The following is a 20,316-nucleotide window of genomic DNA, read 5'->3' as shown; positions in this document are numbered from 1 at the left end:
ATGCAATGCTTTTATGTTTTGCTACAGTTGTTTCTGTCTTTCGATGGGCTGATGAGTCTCTCTAGATCTTGGTGGGACATTAGCCCTTTAATCCTGGAAATGGTAGAAGGCTGAACTTGTAATTGTGTTATGTAGCACACTCAAATTCCAGGCCTGATCACTGGTTTCTAGCTTTAATACCTGAAGCTGTGTGCTGATTCTAGCTCTTTTCTCTATAGGTGTAAAGATAACTACGTCAATTGATATTTACTATTTACTAAAGAATTATAGAAATAAATTAATTTGCAAGCAGCATAACATGTTTACCCCACTTTCACTTCTTTTCATCTGAGTGCTAAATCAGACCAAACTGTGATAACTGTGGTGCTCAAGCAAAAAAGACACCACGTCTGTCTCCAATTCATAAATCGTGTCCATCATGGATTATGTTCACAGTAAATGTTAAAAGTAGTTTTCAGTTTCTTCTAAAAGCAAACAAGTTGACTTTGTAAAGCCTGTTCATTTTGTTTATTTTGTATCTATTACCTCTTGGTCAGATTTTCCATAGGTTTAACGTTTCATTTCATTGCTTTGCAGATGATGTCCAGATTTATATGCCCCTTAAACTACAAAATGGCAAAAGTGAATCTCTTCAACTATTGAACAATTGTTTAACAGAAGTCAAATCTTGGATGGAACAAAGCTTTCTTCACCTCAATCAAAGTAAAACGCAAGTTATACTATTTGGTCAGAGTCTTCACACAACAGATCCAGATCTGATTCTTGGTTCTTTAGCTCGGTTTTGTCAGACCTCTGCTAGGAATCTTGCTTTTACTTTTGATAGTTGTTTAAAGCTAGATAAACAAGTTAGCTCTGTCGTTAGATCAAGTTTTTATCACCTGCGTATTTTAGCTAAAGTTAAATCTTATTTTTGTTTAAAAGACTTTGAAGGACTTATCCATGCCTTCATCACATCTCGTTTGGATTATTGCAATTCATTATATAGAGGTCTGGATAATTCACAGATGCAGCGACTTCAAATGATCCAGAACGCAGCGGCTCGGCTTCTTACAGGAACCAGGAAGCGTGACCATATAAGGCCCATACTGGCCTCTTTACATTGGCTGCCTGTTTTTTATCGAATAGATTTTAAGATTCTCTTATTAACTTATAAAGCTTTAAATGGATTAGCTCCCCCTTATCTTCTGGAACTTTTAAAATTTCAGTCCGTGTCCAGAATCCCACATTCTAATAATCAGCTTTTACTGACAGTTCCTCGGACCCGACGGAGATCGGGCTTTTTCTGCTGTTGCTCCTTCTCTATGGAACAATCTACCTTTCCAAATTAGATTTGCCCACAGCCTGGATCATTTTAAATCACTTCTTAAAACTCATTTTTATTCCTTGGCATTTAATTGAACTAGTGTTTGATACTTTGTTTTTATTCATTTGTGTTGTTGTCATTCTTGTACAGCACTTTGGTGCAGTTCTATGCCTGTTTTAAAGTGCTATATAAATAAATTTGACATTGACATTGACATTGACATTTATAATAGAAAAAAAAAAATCTGTAAAATATCTGTTGAAGATATTCGCTATTCATAATGCAGTCACACTGTCAGTTTACCTGTGATCATACTTGAAATGATGAGTGGAAGGATGACCAGCTTCAGCATTCGCATCAGGATCTCTCCTGGGAAGCCGAAATACTGCTTGTGGAGATGGGAGAGGGACACATAGTCCCTCACCACAACGCCCAAACTGATACCTGAAACATCAGATCAATAACTTCTCAGTTTTTCTGACAGCTCATGTTCACCTGAAAAAAATGACAATGTTTTAATAAAAAACACACTTATACTCCTAAGCCAAGTGTGTCAAATTCCAATCCTGTTTCACTTTCTGTTTCCATTTACTGAGCTTGTTCTACAGAGGCCTAGTAATGACCCTATTATACAAGCCTGTTCTGTTGAAGCACAGTTGCATTTAAAAGCTGAAGAACACTAGCCTCTGAGGATTGAAGGTTAAGAACCCTGACTTTAACCAGGCCCAACCACATGGCCACATTTTAAGGTTGTTTTCACACCTGACAGTCCAGTAGACTCAGTTCAATTGGGGACCAAAATTGCAACAGTTGTTACATTTCATCTGCTGCAGTTCACTTTCACACTGCACTGTCATATGAGCCAAAAGTTTTGAAAAACCTCTTTCCCCTCCTCGTCTGTATTGGTGCTGCACTAAGAATCACTGAATTGATATGAAAATCTCTGAAGAGATTGAACAAAACTTCCTACTTTTCAGAATGCAAACAAAAATGGAGTGGCGTAATATTTCAGTGGTTGTAGGTTTTCTCTTTAGCTGAAAGCCACAAGCTATTTCTCCTGCTAGCAATAGATTAGAATGCCCCCCTGTGCTGTTATCTGGTTTCTATTTCCGGAGCGGTCTCTGGACTGCTTGGCATTCACATATTCAAACCAGAGTTCACTTCAAATGAATGAGACCTAGGTTCGTAGGTGGAGTTTGCTTTTTTAATCCAAATCAGAGTTCAGTTTTGCAATCACACTTCCCCAAAAGAACCAGACTTTCCAGGCAAACAAACTGGAGTTTGATTAGGGGTTGGTGCGTGAATGTACCTGAAGAAACCCAGTTCATTCTTGTTATAAACACCAATTAACACTATGCAGATGTGACCTTTTAGGTATCTGTGAATAAAAAAAATATAAAATACAATCTTTTTTTCTTAACACAATTAGTAGCAAATGTGAATTATTCACATTTGTGCATCAAAACATTTTGGACAAGTGTTTTGTTTTGTTTTACTCTTTATGGCCTTCAGGGACTTGCTTTTCTAAATGCACGGGCAATGTAAAGTGTTTTTAAGAGTCAAAGTCACCTTTCAGCACACACATTATTACAACAATCGACTAGAATGCTAGCCCAGCATTTTATACTACACTAGAATGGATTGGCAACTTGGGCTTCAGTATTTCAGTCTGTGAGACTAGCAGACAACTGCTCATTGTGGCCACAGCGACCATGAGCGATTTCTAAACTCGAAGCAATAATAAGGGTATAAATAAGCTGCGATCAACAACCATAAAAGACATAAAGAAAATGTATGAAATTGGATAAAAGATTTTTAAATGAAAAATTGGAAATACCAAAATATTTTATTTAATTACTGTATATCTCATTGTGGCCATTCAGCTTCTCATTGTGATCATGTACCAGTTCTGTTGCTTAGCTACATGTTTGTTTAATTTCTCTCTGTATCCAGGATTCTTTCAAGTCTGTCAGCAGTATCCATGAGCTACTGTAGCCATTTGTGTCTGCCGAACACTTAACTGGATTTTCAATGACTGGAGTCAATCATGTTGTACAAAAGACAGTTCTTAGAAATGCTAAACAGCATATTTTGATCATATTTTCCTTTGAAGTAACTGTATCGCTGGTCAAACTTTATTTATAGAGCATGTTTCTAACAACACGGTGTAACACAAAGTGCTTTAAAGAGGTTAAGAACAACTTTATAAAGAAAAACAGCACCAGAAAGATTAACTTTAGATGCAAATTTTTCAGGATATATTACATTTATATTGATGTTGAGTTGATGTTTTTCATTGCAGCACCTGACTGCAGGCCTTTTTTGATTTTGACTTTGCATTATTCATGCTGGGTCCTTGTGATTTTAACAACCCTGATTACTGTGTAATTATTTCCACTATAATGATTTACTCTCACATCTTTACAACATAACAGTTCCCCCCACCCTGGCCCGGTCAGGGTGGGGGTGGATTTTGAAGCAACTTTGACCTGGAAAACATATTTATCTTTATGTTCACAGTTTCTGGGAAAGATATTTCTGATTATGGCTCAAATGTATTTAAAATGCAGCCGAAGATCAAAACGCTGCTGAACCAGTCTGTGCACGGTGTGCTTTCAATGGTTTAGTAAATGAAACAGCCTGGGAGAAATGTGTTGGACATGAAAGAATCAAGGTTAAATATTAGCAGTGGATCACAAAGCTTATCTCTGCTGTTTAAGACCTACAGCAGATCTAATTATCTCACTGGGAATCTTCCCATTTCACAACAACTCATATACAGCATACTGCTCTTAGAATGATCATGAAGCTAACTTCCGTCAGACTTGGTGTTAAACAAAAATAATCTGTCCACAACTAAGCCCAAAACTATTTATTCCCCAATAGATTCAGATTTCAAGTCTTCTTTCAGTTTTGCCAACTTGCTTTATTCAGACTGAAAGTAATGTTAATGGCTTAGAGTGGATGTAGCCAAAGTCTTGACTTGAATCTCATTGAGAATCTGTGGACAGAGCTAAAGATTAGGGTGATGGTAAAGAGGTGCTCTTGCCTAAATGACTGAGCTCATCACCAGATATAAATAATCAAAATAGCAGAGAAAACATGCAAAACATGTCTTTGGGAATTTTTGGGGAGGACACACAAAAATGACAGAATGTTCAGAACAGTGCTCACAGGAACCTCAAGAGAGAGTGTAAACGTGAAAATATCTCCGCTCTTCTTTGTACACTCCACCAGCTTCCTATCTCTACTATGATCATTTACAAAATCTCCCTGCTCACTTCTCATTGCCCACGTGGTAAAGTACCCTCTTACTTAAAAGATCAATGTCCCTCACACATTCTCTGCTCCTCTTCATATTCCCAGGATTTGCACCCTCCCTCTGCCTCCTCAACTCCACCGACCATAGTACAGACTACGTGCTTGTATAGCGCCTTATCAAGTCAAGAGGACTGATACTGATACATTATTTTATTATCTTTTTTGTATCATTTCTTATCAGAAAGGATTAAAAAAAATCTAAAATAGAAATCTAGGGGTGGGGATAATTGTGATCTCAACTGTGAATAATAGTCGAATGTGTTTGTGGTTTAACAGTTTAGGAAATCTAGCTCTCATAGCGCAAAACAATGTGACATTTTTGACTAAGGATGCTTTAACAAGATAGAAAACTATTTTGTCTTAGCCCCACACAAATTAAAATCTAAGTAAACTTTATCTGAGTTTTTAAAACCTGTTAACAGCATTTATTATTGTAGCTTAGAATAATAATTACTCATAAATTCCCAACAGAAACCCAGTTACAAAAATCTGACCAAACTTTTAAGTGGGGTACACCAAGAAATTGACCCTGATTTCCTTAATTTTGGGAGATCAGCGATCATTCCAACATTTACAAGTGAAATTGATTTTATCCACTGATCTTGACATGATCTGCGACAGACTGGCGACCTGTCCAGGGTGTACCCCGCCTCTCGCCCTGGATGCAGCTGGAGATAGGCACCAGCAACCCTCCCGACCCCATTAGGGACGGAGGGTGTTCAGAAAATGGATGGATGGATGGATGGCTCTTGACATGACATCCATTATGAAAAGGTGCTGCAAAAACTGAATTGAATTAAATCTTATCTTCCTTCACAAAGGTCTGAAAATCAGTAACTGTCACTTTCTGCTCTGCTGGGAGAGAAGCTGACTGACAGACCCGCCCACCAGCTCACGTCTGCATGTAGGCAGTTACTCATTGTCCCATTGTTGCTAACTTTGACACTATGTTTATCAACCTTTCAAACAAAAAAAATGGCATTGGCCAAAATTGGAATCAGTAGGTCAGGCTTTTAAAGATCTGTGATCACCCAAAAAACTCTGATCAGTGCACCCTTACTTTTAAGAAGGAGTTCAGGTTCACATTTTGACAACAGAAAGAAAAGAGAGAACTTCAGTTTGACCTAGAACTTGAGGACTCTGATCATTTATTAACCTTCACATGCATTCCAGGGAAGCACTTAAATTGCCATAACATTTCATATAATTTTTTTCTATGAAAATTCAAGCCCTACCTATAGTCACATGCTATGAGTAGACATGTTATTATAAAATACCTGAGCTGAAACATCAAAAGGCAATAAGTTATCCCAACTATCAAAGCCTGGGGAAAAGTTACTGAAAAAGTTAGTTATAAAGTAGCTGCTGCTCATACCTTTGCAAGCCCACCAAGTCTGCTAACTCAGCAAACCGTCAGTTTAAAAGGAGACACTGATTAACCAAACATAACTTCATTCTTGAACCATTTGATGTCAATTTAAATAAGTTAAAGCAAAAGTTTAAATATCAGAATTTAACAATAATATCTAAATTTGGCCTTTCACCATCTACATCCAGGCTAGTTCAGCCTTTATTGCATTTTTCTTTTCTACTTTTTTTAAATCAAAGAAAATAAGCCCAGAAACTCATGATTTGAATTAGCCTGGTATTTAATCATACTGTTTTATTGCTGTATGACTGTTAAAATGAATAGGAAACTGGTCCCTATCTAAATATATAGTTGTAGAAGTTAAAAAGAGAGTATTTGTTTAGCAGTTCTAGACACACTTGTGCTAATCCACTGGCAGTGGAGCTAATTTTTTCTTTTCAAAGATAACTATTGTTATCTTTGAAAACGTTAAGAGAACTTAAGAGTCCTGTAAGCTATTTTTTCCAGGTAAGTTTTAAAGCATTAGTTTATTTGTCTATTGTGTGAACGTTCTCCTGAATAAAGTTTTGCATCTGTCTGGAAGTTTTGATTTCATTGACTATTAAGAATTTTTCAAGTAGTTAGATGTTTATATTCATGTTCTTATTTTGAAGTGGGTGGAGACTCTTTGCGCAGCAGTACCATTTCCTCTCCTCACATTATATCCCTTTTCCCCATAAAATTTATCTCAAACAGGAAACAGAGGAGCATGTATAGTAATGAACAAGATAAATGTAAATCTAAGAGCATTATAGCAGATGTAAATTACAATGTTGAAATTAAATTTGTGTTCTGTAGTTTTTCAACGGTAGATATAATTTGACTTGAAGTTAAGATTAACTTCTGCCATATAGTTGGTGTGCTTTAACCAAAGTATTCATACCCTTCTTAAAAAACATCTTTATTGGCATTACAGCAAGCAAAGTCTTCTTGTAATTACTTGTTTCCACTGGTTTTATAGTGGTTTATTTTGTGGTGACAAAATTCTAATTCAAATAATACTTTATTAATCCGAAAAGGAAATTAATTGTATTTGTAACTCATTAATTCTTCAAAGAGTGTAGGCTGTTGGTAGGAAAGATCTCTTGCAGCAGTCTGTATAACAGTAAATCTGAAGAAGCTTCTGACTGAAGATACTCTGATTTCCCAAGACAGTTTCGTGAAGAGCATGGTCAGGGTTGTCCATAATTTTCTTGCTTTTATGAAGAATCCTACTTGCATCATCATCTGCAGAGGTTCCACAATTGTCTTCAAAACAAAACCAGAACAGAACCAGCCTTCTTTATAAGGCTGTTGAGTCTTCTGAGGTTCCTGGTTCTGATGCTGCTACCCCAACATATGATGGGAGAAGAGATGAAGCTCTCAACAACAGACTTAGAGAAGATCTGCAGCATCTTGCTGCAAACCTTGAAGGATCTTAGCTTCCTCAAGAAGTACAGTCTGCTCTGTTCCTTCACTCCAGTGCAGTGTGGCGATTCATTACAAACGGGACAGAAGCTTCACTGTTGTGTCTCCAGTACAGTCTGTTGCCCAGATAAACACAGAGGTATTTATATTCCTCCACCACTTCCACTTCTTCTCCCATGATGGAAATAAGGTTGGATCTAATCCTGTTTCCCCTGAAACCTACAATCATCTCCTTTGTTTTGTTCACATTCAGGATGAGAAGAATGTTTCCACACCATGACACAAAGCAGTCCACCAGATCTCTGTACTCACCTTTTTGTCTCTGTTACACCCGAAAACTGCATGGTCATCTTTAGCTCCGTTCACAGTTTTCTTATCAGAGTCAAATCAGGACGCTGTATTAATATTAATTTCCATTAGAAGAAACATTACTTTAAATCTAAATCTGTTTAAACCTTTTTGGTCTGAACTGCATTTCCGCATGTACACAAAGGTCTTGGGTCAAGACTGTGTGTACACACACACATCATTCATGGTTCATAGATTTGGTGAGAACATGAATGAATCTACAATAATGAATTTCATTTTCTTTGACTTATGCGGGCACTAAGTATTTGAGATCAGAAAACATGCGGTATATGTCCACTAATATGAAGCTGTCCCTCAGCTGTTCATATCCCAATCACATGATGCTTTGTGTTGGACTGTCACATAAAATTTATAAATAAAATACACGAGACGTTCCAGAGGTAGGAATACTATATACCATTGTATGGATGAGGGATGCTTTTTTTTCTGCCAGTCTGATAAATCAAACTAAGTATTGCTGAGATTTGTAATTACAAAACTGACCAAAATAAAGGACAAAAAATATCCTTCAGCTAGTGATATTTATGGAGAGCATCCTTGACTGAAGCTCTGCATCATGAGCAACGTGTTCTATAAAAAACAGACAAAGCTAAAAATATTCAGCCAAAAACATCCACAGTAGATGTTCTGTTAAGAGACCCTCATAGCCCACCAATTGCTCTCACCTCAGTCTGGTCACGTTTGACTGAGGCTCATCCAGATACAGGAGAGGCTGTCTCCTGCAGCACCAAACCTGTGGCTGTCTGCCCAGCATGGAGCTACAACAGCTCTGGAGCTGCGTTAGACACATCTCGCACACTGAGGACGGTCAGCGGAAATAATGCGTCAGAGTGTGACACACTGACATACAGAACCGTTCACCTACCGATCAGCACCGACAGAACCGTCGCAATAAGCAGCCAGTTCCTCTTCAGTAAGCCTTTCACGTTCACTGCACGTCGCTCCTTGTTGCCCATCATCTCCACGATTCTCCCAAATTTCGTCCAAAATCAAGGCAGGAAATAATGTGAAGAAGAAGGAATGACTCCTGTGGAGACGTAGAAGACTCCTGCAGACTGGCGATCAACAGCACAGACGGCAGAAGAAGAGGAGGAGGAAGGATGAAAGAGCAGTGTTGCTACAGCAGAGGAGGCGGCGGTTTGCTTACGGCGCTACAAGGGAGGAGACTTGCCCCTCCCCCACTCAAGGTGCTTCTGCCTTTCCGACCTTTATCAGGTGATGGTTGCTCACTTCTGGTCACATAAATATGGACCGGTCCAGATGCGGTTAAATTTAACTTAACATGGCTGAGTTTTTGGTTTGTTGCAACACAGAGGCAGATTTCTGTTCTCAGTCAAGTTAAATAAAACTCTTTAAAACCACAAATGTTTCATGACCTTTTGAAAAAGACCCTTTAAAAGATTTAATAAATATCTAACAAGCTCCAAAACAACTCAAAACGCAGGACTTGACAAAAAAACTCCCTTTCATAGCTTCTTATAAAATGTGAAGTCCTTTTGAAGTTGTGCAACAAACAATGAGAGATCTGCCCCATCGCCATCATACATTTATCAATGTAAAAAAAAAAGCTAAAAAATATCGATATTGGGAAAATAATTTCACTTTTTGTAAAACTTTAGACAGCTGAAGTAGAATTTATGTTAAGATAGATCAGCTTTTTGAAAAAAAAAAATAAAAAAAATAGCATCAGCCTTATCTGTATGTTTCATGACAATAATCAGGAACTCGTCCTAGGGATCTCCATTGATCGGGTTCAAACTTGGTCAGTTTGTTCATAAGGCATGGCTGAAAAGAATTTTACTTTTCATACATGCGGAAGGGGCGTGGCCAGGCCTCAAAGTTAGCCTACCGCCATGAAACACGAAACTGTTATCTACACATACACTCACTGAGGCACCAAACTTTCAGTGATTGATCATCATTGGGTTCCCTACAATACCCAATGGTCAAATGATGACATGACTTAAGTAACACCCCCTGAGAACAGGAAGTGTCATATTTTACTATGAATGGTCTCTATCTGACCCCTTTCACCTAATCAACATGAAACTACGTTGGTGTAACTTGCAAGCCTGGATTTTAGCATTGGCTTGCCATAGCTCCAGCCCAGGACCCTGCCGCTTTCTGGGCCCTTATAGATGCTTTGTGTTGAATAATGAATAATGAATAAATAAGGTCAGAATGACTTACTTTTGTCACTGGCTAAAAGGATTTTGACAGTGTTGTTAAAAAAACTGTCTGATCTGTTTTGGCAAACGCCCATCCTGAATGCTTGATTATTATTGGTCCAAATTTGACACGTCTTGCGCATCGGGGAAGAGCATCAGGCAGTAATTTCTTACAATGGCGGACAACAGAAAGTATGACAGTGGAGTGCAAGAACAAAAGAAAAAGAAGAGCAGAACAGAGAGGTGATGAAGAAAATATCCAAGCTGACAGGGTTTTTTAAAACTCATTTTGGACATGGAACAGAACCACCGTCCCTCTCCGCTTCTCAAAACGTTAGCCTAACCGGTAGCGGCTCTACGGTGCCACCAGAACCTGGAGCTGTGTCAGATCTGGCGCCTGCAGAGTCAGAGGCGGTGGAAGGGCGAACTTCTGCACCATGTGCAACGATGGATAATCCATACAATATTGAGTTCCTGTGCTTTGGGTAAAAACTGATGAGTTTACTGGGCTGAACAAGAAACAGGGAGGTGTCACAATATGGATGTTAATTTTAAAACATCAGAGCAACAGGTTCACAAACATCAGAAACGATTCTTCTCCAGATCGCGCTTTGAAAGCCAGCTCCAAGTGGTGAGTACATCCAAACCCAGTGGCTGATTTATCCTCCATCCACCGCAGCTGTGTTTTGTATGTTCAACTATGCTAAATGTTAGTGATGCTTTGAAATGGGTTCCTGTGACTGAAAAAAACAGTCACAGAAACCCAAGAAAACAGCTAGTCACAGAAAGAAAACAGTACTTTAAAGAGCAAGAAAACAGCTAAAGTCACAGAAAAGTAATGTGACTGCTCTGCCCGCACACGCTCAATGTGAACTGAAAAAAGCGGAACTTGCTTTAGTCTCCAGTTAGCAGCAGTGGGAGGAACTGTCCTATTCCATATGGCGAAGGGTCGACTTTACAAAGTAGCTCCTGTGCGTCATGCCCTGCCCTGTCACGCAGCTAAATTCAGTCATCACAGAAAAAAAGTTTTGACCAGGTTTGGCTGTCAGAGGGGAAGTACTCGGCCTGATTATCTGAGCTTGGTAAGGAAATAAACCTGATAATTAGAGAGAAAGATAGTTGATAAAAATTGAAAGAGGGAGGGAGACAGAAAAATATAGAAATGAAGAATAATAAATAAATACAGTATATAGAGGATGAGTAGAGAACATTGTCAAGTTTTTCTTCCTTTGGAGTGTTCTGTCAAATATGTCAGGACGTTCAAGTATTACAGTAGCACTGACTGCAATTTTCTGGCTGATTACCAATCTTTAAAACAACCTGACTTGCTGAAATGAAAGAGTGTGTGTGTGTGTGTGTGGGTGTGTGTGTGTGTGTGTGTGTGTGTGCAAAATATACATAAAAAAAGTCACTAAGTTGGCAACCATGGAGTGACTGTTGAAAAACTTTCATGGGGAGATGACCTGGTTGGTGGGACTGTCTATCATGGTGGACAGCCCTGATTATAGTCTTTACACAATGATAAAACTAAACATGTTTAGATTTTTTTATTAGTATGGCTCTACCACTCCGTCGTTAAGTACGATCTTTATCTGTACTGAAAACTATAGCCCAGTCATTTATCCGCACTTTTGAAGTTCTACCGCCATCTAGGGGTGAGAACTTTGTTAGTCAAGTTGTTTTATTTTGAAGGATGAGAGCGGAAGTTGGGTTCTCCGAGCTAGCTTATGTCTTGACGAAGCCTTGTCAGAGTGAGGCAGTATTTCAGGGAATCGCCGATCAGTGATTGTTGGTGTGGACATGAGAGGAAGTAAACAACGTTAACCTGATCGTCCCCGGAGCACAGGCCCGGCAGCGTCTATCCGAACGGGAAAACCCAGCCGCTGCTGGAGCTTCTCCCCCGGCTCCATAAGCTAGCTCACGTAAAGCCGCGAACTGAACCCGGATCCAGGCGGAAAGCGGGGCCTCTGGCTGCTACAGATCGGTTTTAAAACTCTCTCGGATTTCTGGAGCGACATCCTGCTGAGATGGGTGAGTAGACGGCTAACCGAACAGCCTCACTGTGAGCCGAGTTAGCAAACAACTGTCTTCATTCAGTAGGAACATAATATATTTATCACACGAGAAAATGTTCCGTCTCACATCAGCCTGGGTGGGACCGTAGCCTGGTTTTGCCACCGTAGTGATTGTTCAGTCATAGGAAGAAGACCTGACTAGCACCAACCTATGTGTGCACGCGCGAAACTGCGCGCGCCCTTTCTCGGGGTGGGGTAGGTTCTGCATCTACCATCATCTTATTTTCTTGCTTGTTGTGCTGTTGGCAACATAGATATGTTGTGGGGGTGCCCCTTTGGTCCCTGGAGGGCCCGCAGTGAAAAGAATGGGCTCTCTAGTGAAATGGCACCGTGGTGTTGATGGAGAAGATGGCACTGCGCCATCCCACAGCAATTATGCAATAAGATCAAGCAGCCCACCTTTTGATGCCGTTTCTGCTGCTTCCACGGTCTCCACTGGTTTCTGATGATAATGAGTATGGGGTTGTTTCTGAATCCCTGGCATGCTGCAGGCATTTCAGTGTGGCATCTGGACTGATTATACCACACTGTTGACAGCTTTTGAAGACATAACCTGTCCTAAAATGGCAGGAGACAACATCTACAGTCGTATTACAGGTTTGAGCTGTATATTTGTATATATGTATTTGAAAAGACAAATTTTCAGGCAGTGCAGTATTCTAACTTACTGGGTGGGCAGTTCTGAGGAGATCAATTAAAACAAAACAGCTTTTGTATCACTTCATTTAGTTTCCTATGTCGTTAACCATTTTGCAGTTGTACTGAATGTTGTTGATTAGCTTAGGTAATACTCATAATTAAAATCAGACAGTAAAGTTTTTATGATCAACCCTAAAACCCTTATGATTTATGATCAACCAGGCAGTGATTGATGTTGGCACTTGTGATTAGCAGGTCAGTTAATATAAAGTCAGTTCATTAAGTGGTTCAGAACTGAAAAGTCTCACTTTTTTCTTTTTTGAAATGCATCAACAAACATGGCTTTTGATGCTCCTTTGTTTGATTTCATTGAGTAGACATGAGAAGATATTATTTGATGCATAGGTGGGGATAATACATAATGTCTATGTTTTCCATTGGATTGTAAGCAATAGCTTCAATCAAAAAAGCTGCAGATATTTTTCCCCTTTTGGTCAGTGTTTGTAAGATGTAAATGTTGATTTAAAAATTAGAACTAATCAAATTGACTTGCTGAAAGAAAGTCTAAATTGGCCAGCACTGATTTAGAAGAAAGACTGTATTGGCCATTGAACAACAGATGAGTGTATTTCGTTTTGTTTATTTTTCTATGTGTTGCAATCAAAATTCACACCAGTAGTTATGCATCCATTTTCACTATAGTTTGTCAGGCACATAGTCAAAGATTTGACCAGGTTTTATTTTATTTAAAAAACAAAACAAAACATGAAACCAAAACAGATACCTTCCATCTTAGCATACCTTCCATTTTTTTAGCATAGCTTTCATTTTTAGCGTAATTTTAGTTTTTAGTATATCTTGGTTTTAGCATACAATTCGTTTTTTGTATACCTCTTCTTTTAAGCATAACTTTGTTTGAAGCATACTATCGTTGTGGGTGTTTGATTGCTATTATATTATTGCTTTTGCATTTTGTTGACCTTTCTGGGCCACCATAGGAACACCACATAATCTTTTTAGGGCTGAAAGTTGGAGACCTAGTTCTGACCATAACGACAAATTAATGGCCATAACGACAAATTAATGGGAGCCTGCACTTGTTTCTCTGAAACGAGACAGTCCCATCTGGGAGTGATGAGAAACAATGACACCCGAAGTATTGTTTATGGCATAGCAGTTTGAAGCTTTCTCGTCTCATTAGCGAGCCGGTCACCACATATCATGTAGATCGGGGTTAGAATGTGGAAATAACCTACCAGGATAAATCCATTCTCCTGTCTCTTCTTTGGGCCATTTGCCTTCGCAAAGGAACTTCCCAAAGACATCGGATCTGTTTCTTACTCTTTTTGCTGCTTGTGGGCTCAATGTTAGCACTCAAGGCGTACCTGAGAGAATCTGGTTAAAGGATTTTCAAAAATAAAAGATCCTCCAGACTCAGATAATGCATAACGGAAATATGTATTTCTTGTGTGAAATCTGGGAAAGGGTAATAATTTTGTGAACAAGCAGGCATCATAATTTTGAAATGATAGCGTTAGCATATGAAGCCAATGGACAGGTGTAGGTTGGTGCAGTTGGTGCTCACGCCCAGTTCATTGCATCATCTTTATACCTAGCTGTCTTTACTGTTACTGTTAACTCTTGTATAAAACACCCTTCATAAAATAAACAACGCTTAGCCTGGTGGGGAGGCAAGTAAAGCCTGGTAGCCCCCAGGCTGATAAAGCATTGGGGGAACTCTGGTTTATGGCTTCTAAGATTATGAAACGTGGAAAGGCTCAAGCAGTGTGAATTCCATCGTATGACACTCAACATTCTCCACCTCCCATATCTGATCCGAATAGAGTTTGTTTCAGCATCACAAATCATCATGATGAAACTTTGTTTCTTTAGGCAGTGCTGCTCAGGGCTGTGCAGAGACTTTTGGAGGGGCAGGGGCTCAAATTTAAAAAAGGGGCACATTGAACAAAAACACTGTACAACAACATAGCAACAACCCATATTAATCAATAATCTAACTGAATCCTACTATATCATTGCCATCACATGGGGAAATCCAAAGTAAATATAGTCTAAAATTTCCCCAACAGGTATAAAGTTTCTGTTTCTGCTGCTGACAGTCCTGGAGGTCTGAGTTGATCTGAGACTGTAGCTGTTAAACAGATCAGAGGAGAGAAAGTCTCTGGTTATGAAATAAGCAAAATTGCTGCCATTTTACTAATTAAGCCCCAATGATATCCATTTAACCTCGAGAACAACCTGGATGCAGAATGATTTATAGATCCAAAAAAGCTCAAAGGGTTTGATGTTAGCAACTCTGAGACCTACAATTATAAGACTGGAATATCAAGATGAAGAAAACTCAGTAGCTGCTGGTAGGGGCCATTTAGGGCCCTCCAGACATTCAGGGGCCTCCAGACCCTCAGCTGAGAAAAATAAATAGTACATTTAGGATTTAATTAGGAAGTTTACTTTGTAAAAGTTTAAAGAATCATCTTGATAGTTTGATTGTTGTGTTACCGTGGCTACAATATGGTGTAATCTTTGTGTTTGAATTGGGTTTGTTTACAAATACATCACAGCAAATCACCAATAATCAGTGATCGATTTTAAACTCGGCCAATAAACCTGGTCTCCCTCTTACAGATTCACCTTATTAATATTTAAACATGTTAGTGATGCTGAGGTTCTTAATAGGACAGGTTCTGGGGGGAGGAGGGTTCTGTCTAAGGCCCCATATTACCTTGGACCGGCTCTGCATGAGCAGCCGCTGCGATGCGCATCTCTGGAATCTACCTGGAATCTACCTGGAATCCCCCGGTGGCCCCTGTCAGTCCGCCGATGCTTTGGAGACATTTTGATTCATTTCATTGTGGCGTGTTTGGATTTTTGCTGTGGTTCTAATTATTGCTACAATATTTTCTCTGATGTTTATTTTGTGAAGTCTAAATGCTCTAATTGGGCCGAATCTTCCTTTAAGACTTGAGATTCTGTAGTAACTTCTATTTACAGCCGCGAACCTCCAGCCCAGATCCCGTCAGTAGCGGCTTTAAACCGCCTGGTAGAAACGTTAAGGAGAAGCAGAGCAAACAGTCAATAGGTGGTACCATCCGGTACCAGGTAGTACTGGGGCTTCGAGCTGCGTTGCGACTTGCGGTGACAGCCGGTACCGTGTGTTACAGACATTCTTTACATCTGTCAGTGGGACCGACTCAGACTGCCTGTAGCGAACCAGGCATTTAGCAGCCTGATTAAGTTAAAGTCAGAAGTTTTCTCTGCAGCTGAAGCATTTCTGTGTTTAGGGGCGAGGCGGATTTTGTCCCGCTATTGCAAGAACGATTATAAAAATATAAATAGAAACAGTTTTTCTAACGTCAACATCAGACCTACGTTTTTATTCACAAACCAGTGTATGAAAAAAATAATTTGATAGAAAACACCAACCCGCCCCCTCCTCCTCACCATGGACCCGATGTGTGAACAACATGGAGGCTCTGAGTCATTATTATATTGAGAGCAGTCAGTCTAGGTTTTTTTTTCTCTTTTTTTTTTTTTTTTTTTTTTTTTTTGCAAAATTATTTTATTTAATTAAATATTTTTGCTGAGGGCCACAAGCAGGCCTTCTGACATACAGATTAAAAAGAAAAAAATTAAAATTATTATTATCTTTTTAAAAAAAAAACTCAAAAAGGGCACTAGGGCATCAAGGATAAAAAGGGCAGGGGCTCGAGACCCCTTCGCCCCCCCCCCCCCTCTGCACGTGCCTGATGCGGCTGATAGTTGCTCGCTGTGGTCCTAATGGTGATGTGTTTGTGTTTAGAGAGCCTAAGGGAAGCGCTGGAGAAGCTGAAGCTGGCGTCTACAGACAATACCGCTGACAGCACGGAGAGCAGCCTGGACTGCCTGCTGAGCGCACTCACCCAAAACAGTGAGTACAAGCTATAGATTCTACTTGGTGTGTTGTAAGTACACTGATCTACTTCCGTTTAAGGAGACTGCTCTCACCATCAGAACTCACAAATATCTTTATATCCTTGATATGTTTCAAAGGACCAACACAGTGATGATAGGATGGTAGCTCAGTTAGTCCATGTGTGAAATGTGCTGAGGATGAGTGTGCTGATGTAATGCCAGAGTGCTGAGCAATATTTAAGGGTAAACATACTGTGTGCAATGGGCACATTTTTTTTGTTTACTGTATTAGTACTGTTTCACAATTACCCAACCTTCAAGCTGTATTGAAGGCAGGCTAGCTGAGTTTGGACAATAATGGCTAGAAGAATTGACAATGAGACAACTGTTGTACTCTTAAACCGTCAGCAATAAAACAGAAGCAGCAAAAGTTTTTGCTGCTTCTGTTTTATTGCTGATGGTTTAAGATTTCAGATTGCTCCTCCCCTCTTGGTTTCTTGGCAACGGCTTAACAACCAGGGAGTCAAAAGCCACTCGGGCTGAACTCCATACATGGGGCTTTATAGCGACGATACAAAATTTTTTTGTTTTTGCGTCGCTAACATGTCTGTGCACGTTTCTGTGTTCGAGCTCAAAATTTCACACCACATTAACTCCATAGAAAGGAATAAAGAGGGAGCAGTGCTGTCTCTGGTCACCGTGTGACCATTAGCTCAGTTACCTGCCAGGCCCCTAGTCTCCAACCAGAGATGGTAGCATAAAACCTGGTGAGGTGGAGTGAAATGGGGAAACACAGGTTTAAAAGCCGAACATGACAGCTGCAGTCTTGTAGTGCTTTAGATTCAAACTGAATGACCATGGTGGACCACTGAACCCGTGGAGCCGAGATGCCTTTTAAATAAAATATACAATTATTATTATTAGAGCTACTTATATTAATTCATCATAAGTTATATATCATAACATCATAACTTAATCATAACTTATGAGTTATGATGACATTTAATTATCCCAAGAACCATAACCATCGTCAGCCATCTGGGTATTTATATTAATTTACTGATGTATTTATGGGTGCATGTGGAGCCACACACCTGGAGCCACATGCGTGCACATGGTTTTATACATCTGAATTTTCTTGTGCAGCGCACTTTTCTAAATTTGTCCAGATGCCAAATTTTTGTGTGAAAGCTGCTCACTCTATTATACGTGAGGCCACGGTGGGCGTGTCTGTCAGGATAAATATGATTTAGGTCAGGGGTTCCCAAACTTTACCATGCCAAGGCCCCCCTACACCAGTACATTTTCAGCTGAGGCCCCCCTCATATGAAACATGCGTAAACACTCATGTGTAAGTTACAACAACAGAATTAAAAAATGAGTGAACAAACCATCTAAATAAAAACACATTTATTTTGTAAAGATGAAGTCACAATTATATTTTATTAACCTTTAATTAATTAATTTAATGAATAAGATATAACAATAACATAGGCCCACCACTTAAATTTTAATAACCTTTTTAAAACGATGAACTTCTTTATACCTTGCAAAAACAGAAAGATTTGTGAACAAAATAAAAGTTTGTCCCAAATTAAACATGCAGGCATTTTCTATAATGCAGACCAAACAACAAATGTAGGCTACATGAGAGAGAGAGACAGAGATATACCATGCTAATGGGAGCAGTGGGCCTGATGGCTTCTACACAGTTTGTCAAGTCTGGGCTTGATGTCTGTCAGAGCAACACGCATGTCATTCTCCACATTCAAACGTGATCTGTGTTTAGTTTTCAGTACTTTTAAAGTTGAAAAGCCAGACTCACACAAGTAAGTGGTTGCAAATGGAAGGAGACATTTCAGAGCCCTTTCAGCTAGGGTGGGAAACTCTTGTCTTACATACAGCCAAAAGTTTGGGAGAGAAAGGGTTTCAAATTTGACTTTTAAGTCCCATGAGATGGACATATCAATCAGTTCCTCCTGTGCTTTTAAGTCCAGAGAAGAGCCAACATCATTGGCAAAGGGGGTCCTGACCCAGTTTAGCTGAGAGTTGTCAAGGTCAGGGAAATAGTCTCTGAAATATCCCTGGAGGTGTTCCAAGTGTGACAGTATCAAAGGGGAAATGGTGTCCAAATCACCACCAGATGACAACTCTTGGTGTAGTTGTGGGAACATTTCTGTAGTCCCCTCTTTCACCTTGCTTGCCCATAGGGCGACTTTCATGGAAAACCCACGTACTTTGTCTTGCAGATGCAGTATGTATGTTTCACGTCCTTGCATGCTTTGGTTCAGTACATTTAGATGGTGAAATATGTCTGCCAAATATGCAAGCTTGAGAAGCCATGGTGCATCTGTGAAACGGCTTGCCAGCTGATGTTTTTCAGACTCAAGGAATTCAGCGATCTCTGTCCGCATCTCGTATACACGGTTTAAAACTGCCCCTCGAGAAAGCCAGCGTACATTTGAATGCAGCAGCAATCCTTTAAACGGAGCTCCCATTTCGTCACACAGAATGCCAAAGAGTCGGTCCTTCACGGGGTGACTTTTAATAAAGTTAACCACCTGCACGGTCTCCTGCAGTACTTGGTTAAGCTCGTCATCGATGCGTTTAGCCACAAGGGCTTCGCGATGGAGCATACAGTGTGTGAAAATGACGTGTGGGGCTTTCTGTTTTATTAGCGCAGTCACTCCGCTGTGTCTCCCTGTCATAGCTGCAGCCCCATCCGAACATACTCCAACACAACGGGACCAATCAAGTCTATTTGTCCTCATATAATCGTCCAAGACACCAAAATCTCCCTCCCTGTGGCCCTACGTTCAAGCGCTTTGGAGAACAGTATTTCCTCTGCAAACTTTTCTCCTTGAAGGTACCTAACGTAGACGAGCAGCTGCGCGGCATTAGCCACATCAGTGCTTTCGTCCAGTTGCAATGCGAAATAGTCACTTGCTCGTACCTGGTCCAAAAGTTGATTAGAAACGTCCCCTGCCATGTCACTTATTCGCCTACACACCGTGTTGTCCGAAAGTGGTATAGCATCCATTTTCTTTGCCGCGTCCTCACCAAGCATTTCCCGAACCATGTCTTTGCATGCTGGAAGTAAGAAATCTTCTCCGTCGGTGTGGGGCCTCTTTGCCCGAGCTATGTGGTACGATGCCGCATAGGATGCTCTCAGTGCTCTCTCGGGGACGTTAGCTTGCTGCACAAATGTTGTCGTCTGCTTCGTTATTTGTTCCTCCTTGCGTTTGAAATATTCCACTGACTTTTCAGCCTGCGCTGGATGTTTCTGTTGTAAATGCCGTTTAAGTTTGGACGGTTTTAAGCACTCGTTTGAAAGAATTTCGAGGCATAGCACACATTTAGGGCACTCCTGTCCATTTTTGTGTGTGACTGTAAATCCATAGTTAATATAGTCCTTTTCATACTTCCTCAACTTTTTTGGTCAGTTGCAGCTCCTCTGTGTTTGATCAGATGTTTGTGGATTGGTGGGGTCTTCGCCAGGTCTTTTTCTTTTCAAAAACTTGTCCATGTTAACTGTTTGCCTCCTATCTGTTTAGCACTATTATTTTCACGAAGCTAATGTCGGCGCAAGCTAGTCAGGTTTGTTTACGAGTGCGTCATGGTCATGGCTATGCCAACCAATTAGAAAGAGATGCAAAAAAGAAAAAAAAAAGGAAAGAGATGCATTATTTAAAAATATTATTTGTAAGCTTTATG

The 20,316-nt window shown here is 39.9% G+C and overlaps 2 protein-coding genes across 3 annotated transcripts in view; one reads left to right on the top strand and one right to left on the bottom strand.

Annotated features, from left to right (window-relative positions):
* Positions 1-8,951, bottom strand: part of slc1a1 (solute carrier family 1 member 1) — a 30,357-nt gene extending 21,406 nt beyond the window's left edge. The window contains exons 1-2 of the mRNA XM_044098202.1: positions 8,674-8,951; positions 1,607-1,747 (exon numbers count right to left, since the gene is read on the bottom strand). Of these exons, the coding sequence (XP_043954137.1) occupies positions 1,607-1,747; positions 8,674-8,767 (235 nt within the window). The 5' untranslated portion in view covers positions 8,768-8,951. The remainder of the gene's footprint in view (positions 1-1,606; positions 1,748-8,673) is intronic.
* A 2,718-nt stretch (positions 8,952-11,669) lies between these two features.
* The window catches only part of rap1gds1 (RAP1, GTP-GDP dissociation stimulator 1), a 66,208-nt gene continuing 57,561 nt past the window's right edge, over positions 11,670-20,316 (top strand). The window contains exons 1-2 of one of the 2 annotated variants that reach the window (XM_044098624.1): positions 11,670-12,007; positions 16,511-16,618. In XM_044098624.1, coding sequence (XP_043954559.1) covers positions 12,004-12,007; positions 16,511-16,618 — 112 coding nt within the window. In that variant the 5' untranslated portion in view covers positions 11,670-12,003. The remainder of the gene's footprint in view (positions 12,008-16,510; positions 16,619-20,316) is intronic. The other variant, XM_044098625.1, reaches the window with a different exon arrangement.

Source organism: Gambusia affinis, linkage group LG18 (genome assembly GCF_019740435.1).
Source record: "Gambusia affinis linkage group LG18, SWU_Gaff_1.0, whole genome shotgun sequence".
NCBI lineage: Eukaryota > Metazoa > Chordata > Actinopteri > Cyprinodontiformes > Poeciliidae > Gambusia > Gambusia affinis.
This window is presented reverse-complemented; position numbering and strand designations above follow the sequence as displayed.